Genomic DNA, 15,482 nt, shown 5'->3' on the forward strand with positions numbered 1-15,482 from the left:
TTGAAAAGTCAACAGTTTTTGCAGTTGTAAGTCATTCTACTCATGTTTGACCACACATTCTTCATGACATTGCAAAGTGTCTCATTAGGTATTAGTTGATGATTATATCTACTACTGCTGGAAAGCCAGGAAGCCTTGCAGGTCTTCAGCCAAAATAAACCAGCCTTGATTTTAGCCTCATCCCACCTGCAATATTGATTCAGCTTTTAGAGGCTGTTACTGCAAACACCATTTATAGTTCTGTTACAACAGGAAATAATGCATATGTATGCATTACATTTAAGCCCTTTTCCTCTTGTGTAGTTTTAATACATATATTTAATAAAAAAATAGTACTGCCGCACAGCTACTGTGTAGAAAGAGCAGTCAAGAAAGATGTTCACTTAAATTTTCATATTTTTACTTTTGATGAAAAAGTTTCTTGCTGTGATTAAACTGTGTGGTTGTTAGGATTGCTGGAGGTGTGGTTTGTTTTTTTTTTTACGAAAGGTGCTCAATAATAGTCTGAAGCGTCTTCATCATCAGTTCTTTTCTAAATGACAGCTGTTCAGAATCCAGTGCTCACAAGATTTGTTCCTGGTTTGATTTTCCCTAGAAGCTGATAAGATTGCACCATGCGTAGAGACTCTCGAATTTCTAGATTAAGTTCCATCAGCTTTGAGTTGGCCTCAGACATATCTTGGTTGGAGCCTACTACTGCGAAGCTACCAGTTTGACCAAGCGTCTGATGACGGAAATATATGTGCAGCAGTGTTTGAACTGGGTCATCTTCAGAACTGCCAAAGATGTCGTGGGGCCAAATAGATCTGTAAACACACAATTTGGATTTAAACATTAAAAAAAAGAAAAAAGATGTTTAAATGTTCTTTAAACAGACATTTGAATGGAAGACATAGGAAAATGCAAGAGAAATGTTTCTTCTGTAGCGTCCTGATAGTTAATAGTATAATTTTCTCAGATAAATTCCAAAGAACAAGTACTACTAAAATTGCCTTTTTTTAAATTGCAAAATATGTATGAACAAGTGGTAATGAAGCAGCAGTGCTTGTCCTTTTCAATAAGGACATCTATCAAGAGCTGAAAAAAACCTGGAGTAGTGTCTATCCCTATCTTTAAATTAAAAAGGCCCTTTAGCAAAATCAGGTCTGAAAGCATAATCCTTAAGCACTTACCTGAAAGCCTTGACCTGTGCTACAGCTGACACAAACTCCTTGTTTCTCAGGGTTTCAATGAGAGAGTGAATAGCCGTTTCTGTGCTCGCTTGGGAAGCCTCTGCAATTTCGATTTCTTCAATACCACTGTCAGATGCAGCCTCAGCCTCTTTCAGACAGCTCTCCAAAAGAGCAAGTTCTTCAGACATGTTTATGACCTAAAACAAATGTAAGAGTGACCTTTTCTAGTTTAAATGTATTTCCAGCCAAATTAACTTTCAGCAGATCAGACTTAAATTTTTCCTCCTCTTTGTAATCAGAAATCAGAGGCATCAAAAGTACATCCGAATATTTGCTGCAGTTGCTTAAATATACGGTTCATTTAATGGCTCAAGTATGCCCATCAGGTATTTGGGCTTTCCTCTGATGAAATTTCTATCTTAATTGGTTCTTTTAGAATTTATTTCAAATAATAAATTTATTTTTCCCCACATCACTTAAATTAAACTGACAAGAAGAATTAAACACTTTGGAAAAGTACAGCAGCAACTGTGTTATTACAAAGACAACTTAAACATGAAGAAAAAGTCTGGAAGACTAGTAACCCAGCACAATAACTGTAGTGCAGCCAGCATATACAATATTATCTTTGGCTTTAGCTCCAAAGGATGAGTAAAATACAAGGCCATCGCTCAGAATATGATGCTACATCTCACTGACTTAGGCAGGAAGTGGGACTTGGGTGATACCGACCTTCCACAACATTCTCCAGATGGAAACGAACTCACTTATTTGCAGCCTTTACAAAAATCTGGAAATCTAAGCGAGGAACAGGCATTTTTTCCTAAGCTGCTCAAAACCAAAGACTTTCACCCTGCTTTTTCGTTTTCCTCCCTACTATATCAAGCAAGACCAAGCCTATTTTTTTTCTCCTACCTCCATTTATTGCATTACAGACCCAGGAGAGAACTTTCAGATGATATTATTAATAGCATAATGCATTCAGATTAACTCAGTATGTACCACGTGCACAGCTGAAGGACATTTTACTTCTGAAGTCAGTACAACTGAAAATCAGGCATAAGATGTCTAGAGCACATCCCTAACTGCACTTCAGATGCGGATTAAAGTTGTGGAGTAATTGAATGGTGGCTAAAGTGACATAGTTACATAAATCAGCTGGTAGCAAGTGATGTGTTCACAATAGGAAACACTGGGATGGAAAGGGGTTTCCATCACAGAACTATGTTGATTTGAGCTGATGTGCCTTGATTGTAGTTTGATTAGAATACACCAGGAGCACTAATGAAATATTTAAAATCCTCAGTATTGGACTCCCTGCCATCCTGTCTATTTAAGAGCTTTCAAGCTGTATGAAAATCAACACAGATAATTGAACATCTCAAAAAATTCTTGCAAGCTCTACTTAAATCTTTTATAAATTGTCTGTAAAACAGCTGGTACACTCCTTCAGTTTTTAAAAAGATGTCCCACTGATAAAAATGTTAATTTTAAATGGTTTGGCTTTAAAATGTCAACAATTAGTTGCTAAATGGCATGGTTTTCATTACCTCTGCTTCTTTTTTGATTGTTTTTACTTGGCTGATGAGTTTGCAATAGGCTTGGAACAGAAGCAGCAACTGGAAATGCAACTTGTATAGCCTCCGACACAACTCCAGCTCCTACAAATGTAAACAACATTATTACATTCAGGCAGTGCAAAACATCTACTATCCAATACAAGAGACAATGAGCAACAACTTCTTCAGTATAGAATGTGCAAAATTAAAAGCAGTTATTTGGTTACTGAAGAAACTGACAAAAAGATTTAGAAGCTAATGTAGCAAGAAGCTAATGAAAAGCAGAGGAAAGCTTCATTCAGTTTTAAATTTAAAGGTAGCCTCTCTCACATAGGTTTAATGTTTACTTTTTAATAAGAAGTTACATTTTCAAGAAGGACGATGGGGCAGGATGTAAAGACCTTTTGAAATGTCATGTTCCAAGACAGAGTTCATAGATCACTTACTTCTATTGTTGATATTTTACTGTTTTAAATTCAGGATCTAATATCCAAAATCATTGAATCTTTCATAACCGTTAGTATAAATATGCAAGCACAGTATATAACCTGGCCCTTAGCTTAGAACTCCCTGATGGAGTAAGAGGAGAATAATTCCATTCTTGGAGGCAAGAACAATGTTTCCTTTATAAAAGGCAGCTCTGATTCTGCTTTAGAAAATACCACATCATATATTCTTAAGGAAATGAAACAGCAGCATTAACTTATGCACTGTCTTGCTTCCATTTTTATGCATCTAAAACACTCGTCAAAGTGCAGACAGTGTTAATACTGCTTTACATACAGACAGACATAAAAGCTAATGCTAATGGAGTAATTTTCTATGACATTCTACTAACTACAGGATCCTATTATCTAAAAAGAACCAACAGTTCAGTGGGTTAGATGATGCAAAATTGAAGCACACAGCATTTTTGTAATAGTCTATGACAAGACATCACTATGTCACAAATGGACGACACAGATGGAGACCAGCTTGGTGACTGGCATGGTTAAGTAGTCAATAAATCAAGAACCATCACTTACTGCTAGAATTTCCATTTGCTAAGCAAGAAGATGAGCAGGTCACAAAAATACAAAGAAAGAAAAAAAGATCAAGAATTAGCATAGGAAATAATTTGATTAGAGTAAAAGATGTCCCAGAAAAAATGGAGGAAGAAATACAAGTAACATGCTCCAAATATACCTTGAATGGAAAAAACTAACAGACTCAATTTGAAGTTAAACTACTTGCTGCTATAACTAAGGATAGAGTTGTTGTCCCAAACATGAGTAAGGTACTTCACTTACAACCCTGTCTGGTCTTTATACATTGTATAGTCTTATAGGTATGCAAATTTGAGGATGTCAAAACCAAGGACATTGAAGACCATTGCAAGGTCTAAGCATCTGTACAATGCTTTTTTTCTCGTTCTGTGCCACTACAGTTTAAGCAAACATAACATCTTTTAAAATTTGAGATGTGATGTTAATTTGGATTCTGAACCAGTTTAGAAAATTCTTGGTTTTGCTAAACTCAATTCTCAATACTTCACTGTGAGATTTCTGTAATTGCACTTGATTTTTAGAAGCTACTTCAGAAAAACATTTGGGAAAGAAATCATCAGAAGATATATTTGTCAGACTAGGTACAGGAACTTCACTTCTATGCTTTGTACAGTGCTAAGCGTATTGATGGCATTTAAGCAAGTACAATGGTCATTGTAAACATACGAATATGCAACCGATGTCCAATTCCAACAGGCAAAAGCAGTTGAGCTTTACTAAGCACGTAGTTACATATGATGTGTATGGTAAGTTACGCACTATGTGCTTAACAGACTATAGACATTGCATGGTTTTGTTCTGTACTCTGTGCTAATATATACATAGCACCATTATTACATAAGCAGAAACTTCTGATGCACAGAACACTGCAAAGAGATAAGATCTCGAACTGCCAAAGCCGACAAGAATTCTATGACTTGCTTTAATGAAACATAGAGAATCAGACTTTGAGGAATGGCAGGGTCGATTATTTAATATTTTTAGTCACTAAGTTCCTGTGTTCTTTAAGCCAAGCCTCATTATTACTGTAAGCCATAAATAATCCCTCTCTCCAAAAATCACATGTTGACAGCTATTCTAAAAATTCAAGAGAGGTTTTCCTTTAAAAATGGCTTTGCACTCCTTCAGTGTCTTTCATACTTGCTCACTTGAGAAATAATCTGATTTTTCTACCTGCCAGTCCTGTACAAACAATATAGCCAGAGTCCAGATGCATTTGTTCAGACTTGTGTGTAAGCACTAATAGCAAAAACCCAGTAATTAGATTTACTTGCAAGTCTGTTGGCAATGCATGAGCCAGAACAGAATTCATCTCACTATTCTTTAGCTGTATTGACCACAGTGCTAAAAATTTGTAAGAAAACCTTATTTGTGTTAATGAATGAAAAATCTCTTGAATGAAGCAGCTCTGTTTTCCTGAGCAAGACAACACTTAAAAATTTTTAGCATTAACTGGTCAACTGGATAGACTGATCAGCCCCACACTCCATTTACAAGGACTTTTGAAACCAATACTTGGTAACTTCTCAACCTCCTTCAAGTCACTATAAGCTTCTGTGAATAGATTTAGAACTTCTGTAAATTGTGTACATTTATGAAGCAAGATAACAGGACTCGACTTTCTCAATGGATACTATACATTAAAACGATTTTAACTGAATCTGCAGGTGCAAGGAGCACATAAAGAAAAAACTGCCAGCATGCCTTGCAGGCTAGGATTTAAAACCGAAGTCAAAACAGGTCCCTGTAAACAATCAATGTGAGTGGACACATAACTCCTTTTCAGAGGCTGTCTTAAAACCCTGCAGAAATGGAGAAGAACAGACAAAACTACTTGACACAGAATCCTGTGTTCTCCCTGCACAAGCTAAAGGAAAGCCTGCATGTGGCTTTCCCTCGAATTCTTACATTCCCTAGCTATACAGTGGGAACATTCTAACAGTTAAATGCCAGAACAGTTTTTTGGTATATATGAACAACATTCTAAAAAGAGCAGCATTTATGTATTTCAGTCCCTATTATTCATATATAGAACATTTATCATACTGTAATAGTAGATGTTGTTACATATTTCTAAACACGTACCAGTCTGTACATGAATATGTAAAACAAGTGTAAAATACACTAAATGTTGTGTTCATAGGCAAAGCAAAAATCCTTGCAAATGGCAGCAAATTATTTTGCTGTATCACCTATGCTTATCCACATGACATGTTTTTTTAAATGTGCAGCTTTGATGCAATATAAAAGTCAACAGTATATTCTCACTTTTCACTACTCTAAAAATTCAGGTCCATTTTGTGATTGAATTAAATACATACATACATATATATGAGAGCAAATGAAAACTGTATAAAAGAAGAAATAGTCCATGCACACAGTAGACATTTCTGTTGCTGAACGCTGCATTTTCAGCAGCAGAAACATGACCAAGTGCATCAGTGAATAGAGTTTGATTGACTAAAAGGAATAAAATTCTTTCTTTTTCAGCTTGGATTTGGGATTTTTGTCAAAATGTCATTGTGAAAAGGTAAGTTCATCTGCTATCTGCAATTCTACCTTCTTACATCTTTCACTATTCTTATTACAGGACTCTGGATGGCAGATTCCTTGTACCAACTAATGACAGGCGTTGGATTTGCTTTTTTTTAATCTACAGTGTCAATATTATGCAGCTCTTGTTTAAAAAAAAAAAGTCCTAGCCTACTTGGGGAAAAGCTATCGCTTACTATGGCAATTAGTAATATTAATCATGGATGACTGCCATGCAAATACATACAAAATATTGAACTAGTATTAATAGGTTACTTCACCTATTGTTGTTAGATGATATTTTGACAGAAGTGTTTAATGAGATTTTTCCCATACTGCTACTTTACTCCTTGTTCCTTCCCACCCAAATAATGGCTCCAGAAAGGTCATATGTATTCATATAGTACTAATTATATTAAATTCAGCACAGGTATTTGGCTAGACAGTTTATCTGAGCATGTAAGCAGAATGCTAATCTTTTTTCTTCTAGAAACCGCTGCAGAAGCTGCTGCTGGTACACAGATGGTATCTAGTCTGCTTATCTACTCAGTATTATTAAGTCTAGAACCCAAGATGGGTTGCCAACTTTTATTAAAAAAAGCCATTTTTATTAGACCACTACTTCATCAGAGTCTCAGTTTCCAAAAGATAGTATCATAACTGAAATGAAAAGCTTTTCATACATTTTTAATCTGTCTGCAAATATTGGAATTTTTGTCCAATAGATATAAATATGTTTTTTAATCTCACACAAATGACATACACCTACCTGGGCATCTGTGTTGGTGCCATGAATACTGTCATCAGGACCAAATGTTCTTTTGCAGTCTTCTAGCCACTGCGAAATAAATATGAACAACATTAAATATCTTCTGAAACAGAGCAAACTGATGATACAAAATCAATTGTTTACCAATATTGTCTCCACTAATGATTTCCACTCTGATATATCACTCTGTAGTTTTTATTGTGTCCCCTCCATTGTAAATTTCCTGTAGCCTTCATTACCCCAGATGGGGACAGTACACTTTTAGCTTAAATACTAATCTGTGATTGAATTTGGGTACTGTTATAGTGAGAAGTGGGGGAGGGTGGAGGCAGAAAAATCCCTTTCATTAAATGAGATCTTATCTTCTCTTTACTTGCTGCACAAGATTTACACCAACGTGATTTCTCAGCATTTAAAATATAGCACTAATTCAAATTAGAGAGTAAGAGTAAGCCTGCGATATTTCTTGGGACTACTTTAGAAACAGAAGGAAGTAAGAGGTCTCCTGTGTAACTAGATGCAAGTGCAGGTTTACTGGATAGAAAGAAAAAAATTGTTCAGGGGGACTTCAGCATCACCTCCAGTTCGTACAAGCCAGGGAGATGAAGTATTCTCCCATTACACAATGCAAATATGCAGATTCCACTCTCTTTCATGAATACAGGGCTGTATTTAACCCCAGTTCCCATAGCAGACAACAAGTTTATTAATTTCAGAGGGTAATCTCTTCTTCTAGCTTTAACTGACCATGCAAATTTAAAAGTATTAATATAAAGCAGTTCCAGAATTAAATATGCTCTTATTGGACAATACAACCTGATCATCTCATCAACACAGTGCCCAGCATATTTTTCCTTACAGTGCAAACAACTGCAAGCATGAGGTAATTCGTGTATTACTGAAATGGGAATGCGTCACATTGAGTGCATTATTGAAGTGCAGATTATCTTCTGAAATGAAGAACAGGTTGTATACATCCAAGGATGAATAATTTAGCATGCTGTGTGCTTGATATCTTGAGTCTCACAGGAAATCTTTGTGACCTTTTTCTAACCTTTGTCTGATGCAAGAAAAAGAAAAATGTGATTTCACATCTGCTCAATTTAATAAAGGTTACTTAGTGAATTAACTAGGCCTGTGTGCTTATCAAGAGGAGAAATGGAATTCTCTAAACACCGTGGTGTCAGTTTCAATTAGTGACATTGATACCAACGTACACAGCAAATCTCATTTTTCTTTTTATCTGACAGCATCCATCGGTAACAGTGGAATACGTTTGCACTGGAACAAACAGCGTCATCAATTGGGAAGCTAGTATTTATTTTCACACACTGCCCTTTTAAGATCTTTTTTTAAATCCTAAAACCAGTCTGAATAAAGGGTAGGCCTAGAATGTTATGTTATACATATAACCTTATATTTTCTACTACATTTATCTGGTTCAGTATCTTTGTCTCTAATACACATACGAAGTCAAAGCAGTTTCCTTGCAAGGAAATAGAACAGTAGCTCCAAAAAGGTGACAAAATTAATTTGCTAAGAATTTTTGCAGAATGTATGTTAAAAGCATGGTAGGAAGACCTAAATTTTCTCTTTGGGAACAGCAGTAGATGGTGTGACAAAACGATCTTTATATGCTAGCTTTACATCAATTCATGTTTTCCCTGGATATCTCTTACAAAGATATAGGGTGAAAAGCATTACTGAAAGTATAATATAGGGAACTCTGTGGTTGGTCTTGGTCATAGCACAGGCTGGTTTGCCAGATTAACCCCAAAACAGATATCCCAAACCATCCCCTATATCTATAGGTACCTTTCCTTCTCTTATCTCAGTGCATAGGTAAGAGTTGCAAGCAACTGCAGCCCAAGCCTTTTACTTTTAAAATTTTATTCATGTGAATGCCAGTACAACACACAGCACTGACAGTGACAAACATAATCTGGAGGACACCAGATTAACGTGCAAATTATATGTATTTAAATATCTGTTAATTTATATTTACTTTATTATACAGTAGCCCAGACAGCTTAGTTTGATCATTTTTCTATGAAAAAAGCAAGGATCTGCAATAAAATCATTATGTGTTTTGCCTTCATACTTTCATATTGAATAGGATACATAGCACAATTGCCTGTGATAAAAGAAATTCAGATTTGACCTGAGGAAGTCTCTTCAATCATTCCCTATACTGTTTAATAGGACAGAGTAAGAAAACCAGTAAAACATATCTGAGGAGTAGCTTTGGAAGATTCTTAATCTACATATACTGTATCATACACACACACACAAAGCTTTTAAAAAAAGTTTTAGAAAAATAAATTATCTGAGATAATTAGTCACTAATTCTAAATTAACATGCTAAATAAACACTTAAATAATGCACTAAATTAGCTAAATGACATGCTATTAAGAGTCAGAAATGTTTCATCAAAGCTATACACTTTTTCCTCCTCAGTACTGCTTCCTTTTATTTATAAATGTTTAAATAAAAATAAAACTCTGGCAATATGCTCTCAGTTGTTTCAGAACAATTTCCTTTCATCCTGTGAACCTTTTTCCTGCTCCAGTCACTCACAAATCCTGTGGCAGAAGACAGGCCAAACACAGAAACATGTTACTGGACACCCTTTTGACAGCTGCACTACAGAAAAACAACACTTTCACTATGATATAATGACAGAGGCCATCAAACTGATATCCATACTCCTTCATCAAGTAAAATAAAATGCAAACAAGCTCTTAATATCCAGCATAGATTTATGTCGATATGATACCTGGCAGTGCAAAATTAGCTGAAAATACATAAAGGTAATTCATGGCCACCTGAAAGGGACATAATTTCAACTCTTTATACTTTGACAAATCAACCAAACAATACGATTTGTTATTGCTATGATAAATCGTAGGCTACATGAGGAGTTTATATACGCAGAATTCCTCCATGTTTGGACAGACACCGTTCTAAGTACATACTCCCACCCCCCTGCCGATACCTACGAGTTCCTCTCTACCCTGCCTCAAATCTTCCTGTCTGACCCTGGGACAAATCAGTTAGCCTCTCTGTGCCTGTGTTGCTCTCTAAAATGAGGAATAAAATACATCACAACTGATGACAGCATTATGCACTGGAGATTGTCAGACATTAAATATTACATTGAGTAAGGTAATCTTAGTCATTACATGAGCACTTTGTTTCTGATTAAGCCTAAATGCCAGAACATAGCTCATTACATTACCTGTTAGTGTACAAACAAATCGTTATTACTACAGAGCAGGGCAGAAAATGCAGCAACTCTTTTGCAGAAATGCTGGCTGGTATCCGAGAAACAGTTTGTTTACATTAACAGTGCTGTGTGGCATTTTTAGCATTGGTTTTGAGGAAACTGCATTTCCTTTGAGATCTTTTCCACAAAAATGTGGTTGCCTGTTCTATTCAACAGATGACCTGTCAGCAATCTTTGCAAGGCAGAGGCCATAATTTCCTAATAAACTCAGCATGATCAAGGAATGTGGAGCCACTTGTGCTACAAAATACAGCTGTGCCAAGATGTCATGGCTTGAATTCTGTTTCTGTTTCACATCACTCAAACTTGCCTATACAACCATTGTCATGTCCTCACAGGCTGCTGAGATCTGTAAAAAGTTCCTTCAAACACATTAAATTTTCCTAGGAATAATTTTCTCTCTACAACAAAAGCCCCATATATTTTCTCTCTCCCCCTGTACCTGCAAAACTGATTGTAGATTAATGTTTTTTCTTTTGTCTCTTGAAAGAGAAATCTTACCTGTTTCAGTTTTCTGAACTTAGTATTTTCTTTCCTAAACTTCAGACAAAGGTTCACAAAAACAGAAATTGCTACAGAAATTTTCAACTTTTAAACTTTGTGTTTCTTTGCAAAAAGGATATAACCACTAACATATACCTTGAAAACTAAACTGTATTATTCTAAATAACTGACATAAACGTCAGCCTCAATGGGATCCAGTTGCAGGATGAGAGACCTACATTTATGTCCCTATGTATGATACAGCTATTTAAGCCCCCCATTATAGTAACTGGAGATCCAGTCAACAACAAGAAGTCTAAAGACCTATTCAGCTGAGCAAAAAGTCAGTATCTATATTAGGATAAAATGCATTGCTTTCTTGATTTCTTGTATTGACTTGATCCTTGAATACTATGGGTGTTAAGACATTTTATTCACCTATAGTTATCTGTAAATGTCTTAATCTGGAGGTGAATCTCACCCTTCTAGTCTAATAAAATAAGCCAGAACCTTCATAAAGAAAAAAATTACTGTGATTTATTGATATTAATGTTTAAAATATTTGAGCATTTTTAAAAGAGGATTTTTAAATTAGGAATGTGCTTTTCCCAATGCTAGTGCATTTGTGCAATGTTATATATTCAAAGTCAATTTCAAAAACAGGTGCAACAAAAGTGAATTACACATAAGAAAAACCTCAGGTTCAGATTACACACAGAATAGTAGTAAGAAAAGAAAACAGGTTTTTACTTTAGAAATTTTTTCACAGTTTACTTTTGGATACCTTTGTTGAGAGATAAAGTCCTGCAAAATTTTCATAATGAGTAGGTTTGAATATTTTTGTTTTGAAATATAAGAGACTCACCTGTTCTGCTGCCTCTCTTTTGACATTATAGGTATCCAGGTGTTCTTGGAGCTCTAGAACACTGAACTTCAATGTTTCTAGTAAGCCACAAGACATCAGCTGAAAGATAAAAGCAATCACCTCTGTAGTCATATGACATCTGACTATAATCCATAGTCTAATATCTAAATTATATAATATGAAATTGCATGTCCACATTTGGAAAAACAATCAAATCAGAATTAGTTGGGTATGGATTATTTGTGACACCTTTGAGTTAGTATACTAATGCATGTAGCTGTATCAGTTAAATTGGTGAACAGCAGTTTTGATTCCAAAATAAGAGGAGTACCTAGCTCACATGTGGAAGAAAAATTTCAAAAGAGATTTTTAGATCTTTCAAAAAGAAGAAGAGTATTTGATATTCACACAGCTAGTGTAAATAGAATAGGCTGCAGCAGGAAAAAAAGGTGCTGCTGGATTGCTCCTGTAGCAACCTAAGGAGTGCCCAGTGAGGATTACTTGCCCTTCTCAATATACGAACTATACCACCAGGAAAGGCTTCAGTCTGTAGGAACCAGGAATTGTCAAAGCAGGAACTGCTGGATTTTTGAAGAATTTTCTACCATTAATGACTCTGCCTTTTTCAACATTGTTTCAAAATCTCTTTTTCCCCACAGGGGCTGCTACCTCAGCTTTGACTCCACACCATTTCTCCCTGTAGTTTTATTTCCACTTGGGTTTTTCTTATTAATCATTCTCCTGCCACTTCTGTAATAATCGTGCCTTGACCATCATATGCTTCCTCCCTCACACTGGTCATTCCTTGCACACATTAAGACCTCTGTGCTTATCTCCAATCCCTCGTACCTCTTGGTCAGCTTGAAAGTGCAAGCGCATGACAAAATTGTGGCACAGGGAGTCACAGTATCCCACATTACTCAGGCAGGGGTGGGAATGATGCTTACACGTTCTTCCAAGTGCATCAAGATCATTATTCTACCACCATACTAAGATACTACTCACAACCTCTATCCCCACATCAACCAAGAAGCAAGCTATGGCTCCATGGCACAATGCCGCTCTGCACTCTCTGTTCACCAGTGAACCGTGCTTTGGTGTAAGGGGGCATCTTTCTGCTGAAAACTACTTTCTGAATGAATCAAAAGTCAAATGTCAATCTCGTATGCATGAGTAGACATCAGGAAACCAAGGACTTGTGCATTTTGGATTAGCCATTCTTTCTTAGTGAGAAGTGATCTGACAAACAAGTAGGTTTGTTTCAATGAAATTACTTGTAGAGCAAAGACTTATCTACACAGTGTTTGCCAATGTAACAACGTTAATCTGCGTATGAGCATACATATGCACATACACACACAAGTCTGTATACTTGTGTGCATATATATAATATTTATTATTACTTTTTTATATTTGTCTTTTTTAATATATATACACACATTTATTTTTAAAACACACATGCTGTTCTAGGTAGCCACTAGTTTAACACTTCTTGTGGCTTCTTATCCCAAAGAAATTTATTCTTTTGGTTAATTTCTACTGCTTTTAAAGTGGTATAAGTTAAACAAAAACCATTACATATTATTTCCTTGAAATGCACCATCCATATCATGCTTTTTAGTCCCCATATTTTAAGTGAGAGCATAAGAGCAAAGTACCCCCTTGGCACCAAGGGAAAAAAACAGGTCAGGAGAAGAGTCTCATAACTGGGTCAAGGCCAAAGATCCATCTATCTCAGTCCCCCATCTGACAATGTCTAATAGCAGTTGCTTAAGGAAGGGCAAAATAGGGCAAGCATGTGGTGATCCACTTGCTCCAGAATGCTCTCTTAGCCTCTGTCAATGTGTTCTGTATATTCAAAAATCTATTCAGGGCTATTTCTTTCATATAACTCTTTAGCTGCTTTTTGAAAACATGAACAGACATTGTAAAAAAGGACAGGGTTTCACAGTTTATGTATCACATGCAGGATTTGGTTCTCTATGTTTTGTAAATCACTGCTAGCTTAATTTGATCACCCTTAACATCAATTAAGATGACAATACAATAATTTCTAGCACTTTTCCATGATAACCAAGACATCCATGAACACATTTCTCTCTTAAAGGGCTGAAAAATCCTAGCCTGCATACTTGTATTGCATATGGAAGCCATTCCACTTATTTCATAATCCTTGTGATCTTGGCTTGTAATCTTTTCCAGTTCAGCTGTATCTTCTCTGAGAACAGGGGACCAGAACTGCCCCAAAAACTCAGGATGTTGGTATACCAGGGATATGTACATTAGCTCAATGATGTTTTTGGTCTTGCTATCTCTTTTCTTGATCATTCTAGCATAGCTTTTTTTGACTGCTGCTGAAGATTGAGTTGACTTCTCATATTAATATTTATTATAATCCAAGATTTCAACTTGCATAACAAACAATTCAAAACCTTCATTGTATATTTGTAGCTAGAATGTTTTTCTAGTGCATCATTGAAGAGATACATAAACAACAGAATTTTAAAAGGCAAAGTTGGTGCTAGATAAGTAGTCTTCCTTTTTCTTCTCTGTACAAACAATATAGAATAAATATGAAAAAGGAGGGACGGTAAAGAACAGCAAGGGAATTTAAATTATATCTAGTATCAGTATTGTTCATTTTTACAACTGGAGGTTATTTTCAAGAAAATGCACTTCTCACTTCTTTTTTCAAATGTTTGTGGTACATAGTGGTCACCTAACATTTTAATTTCTTTCTGATTTCAATTCTAAAAAGCATCTTTTTTTTTAACATCCCAAAATTATTCAGATGTTTCAACTAGTGACATTAGAGAGGAACCTTTTAAAAGGCATACAATTAACACATTATTCAAACCTTTGAAAATCTTCCCAAGCATTGCTATTTTTCAAATGTTAAAGCATAATTTTGTGTGCTACAAAACAATGCTTAAGCAGACAGATATTTCAACATGTAAATTTATGTGATTTTTACCGTTTCCGCATCCACAAAGACTGTCGGACATTCTGAACATAACATCATAACTTCCAGAGAACTTTCAAATTTTTTTCCAATGCGCTGTAGACTTTCGCCAAGAAAGCTGACTGAATCATTTGTTATAGATACAAACTTTCTTTGAATGGTCTACAAATCAAATCAGAAAAACGTTTATTTTACAATGTATTTTAGTACCCCTCCTCCTCTGGCTTTTTTGATTAAGAATTTCAGGGCAAATTTCCATCATGACAGCATATATTTTGTCATTAAATTACAAACTAATACATAATTTCCTCTGAATATTTATATAAAACTAGTTCCAGAAAATGCAATCGATCAATAAATAAAACGGGCCGGTATCTATAAAGACAATTACTCCTTTCACATCTAGGCCTTTAGCATCAGCATAGCTGGATGATTATTTGTCTTCGTGCAGTATAGATAGTAGTAAGATTCATTTTCAAGTGTTTGTGTTGCAGAAAATTATGCACAGTTCTCCAAGTGAGAACATAGCATAATCTGTGTCCAGAACTGCTACCCGCAGGGTTTCTACCTTCTTCAAAAATCAGTCCTATGTATATCGTGTTCGACTATGCAGACTGTCAGCTTGGCCTAATACAACATTGTGCTTTGCTATACGTTATTTAATAAATTCTAGAAAGTTACATGTAGAATAAAACTATACAAAGATGATATTTACAGATGCAAAGGTAAACATAGTGTAGGAGCCAGAAGGCAAAATGGAAAGGTCCAGTCAAACAAGGCCTCCAGGATCTCATTTAATAATTTTAA

At 35.6% G+C, this 15,482-nt stretch overlaps 1 protein-coding gene across 1 annotated transcript in view; it reads right to left on the reverse strand.

Annotated features, from left to right (window-relative positions):
* Positions 1 to 238: 238 nt before the first annotated feature.
* Positions 239 to 15,482, reverse strand: part of LOC104468491 (protein furry homolog-like) — a gene marked incomplete at its 5' end in the record, with an annotated part of 36,267 nt that continues 21,023 nt past the window's right edge. The window contains 7 exons of the mRNA XM_010082637.1: positions 239 to 806; positions 1,173 to 1,369; positions 2,723 to 2,833; positions 3,757 to 3,774; positions 7,079 to 7,147; positions 11,714 to 11,812; positions 14,688 to 14,837. Coding sequence (XP_010080939.1) covers positions 548 to 806; positions 1,173 to 1,369; positions 2,723 to 2,833; positions 3,757 to 3,774; positions 7,079 to 7,147; positions 11,714 to 11,812; positions 14,688 to 14,837 — 903 coding nt within the window. The remainder of the gene's footprint in view (positions 807 to 1,172; positions 1,370 to 2,722; positions 2,834 to 3,756; positions 3,775 to 7,078; positions 7,148 to 11,713; positions 11,813 to 14,687; positions 14,838 to 15,482) is intronic.

The sequence above is a fragment of the Pterocles gutturalis genome, unplaced genomic scaffold (assembly GCF_000699245.1).
Source record: "Pterocles gutturalis isolate BGI_N339 unplaced genomic scaffold, ASM69924v1 Scaffold48614, whole genome shotgun sequence".
Taxonomy (NCBI): Eukaryota; Metazoa; Chordata; class Aves; order Pterocliformes; family Pteroclidae; genus Pterocles; species Pterocles gutturalis.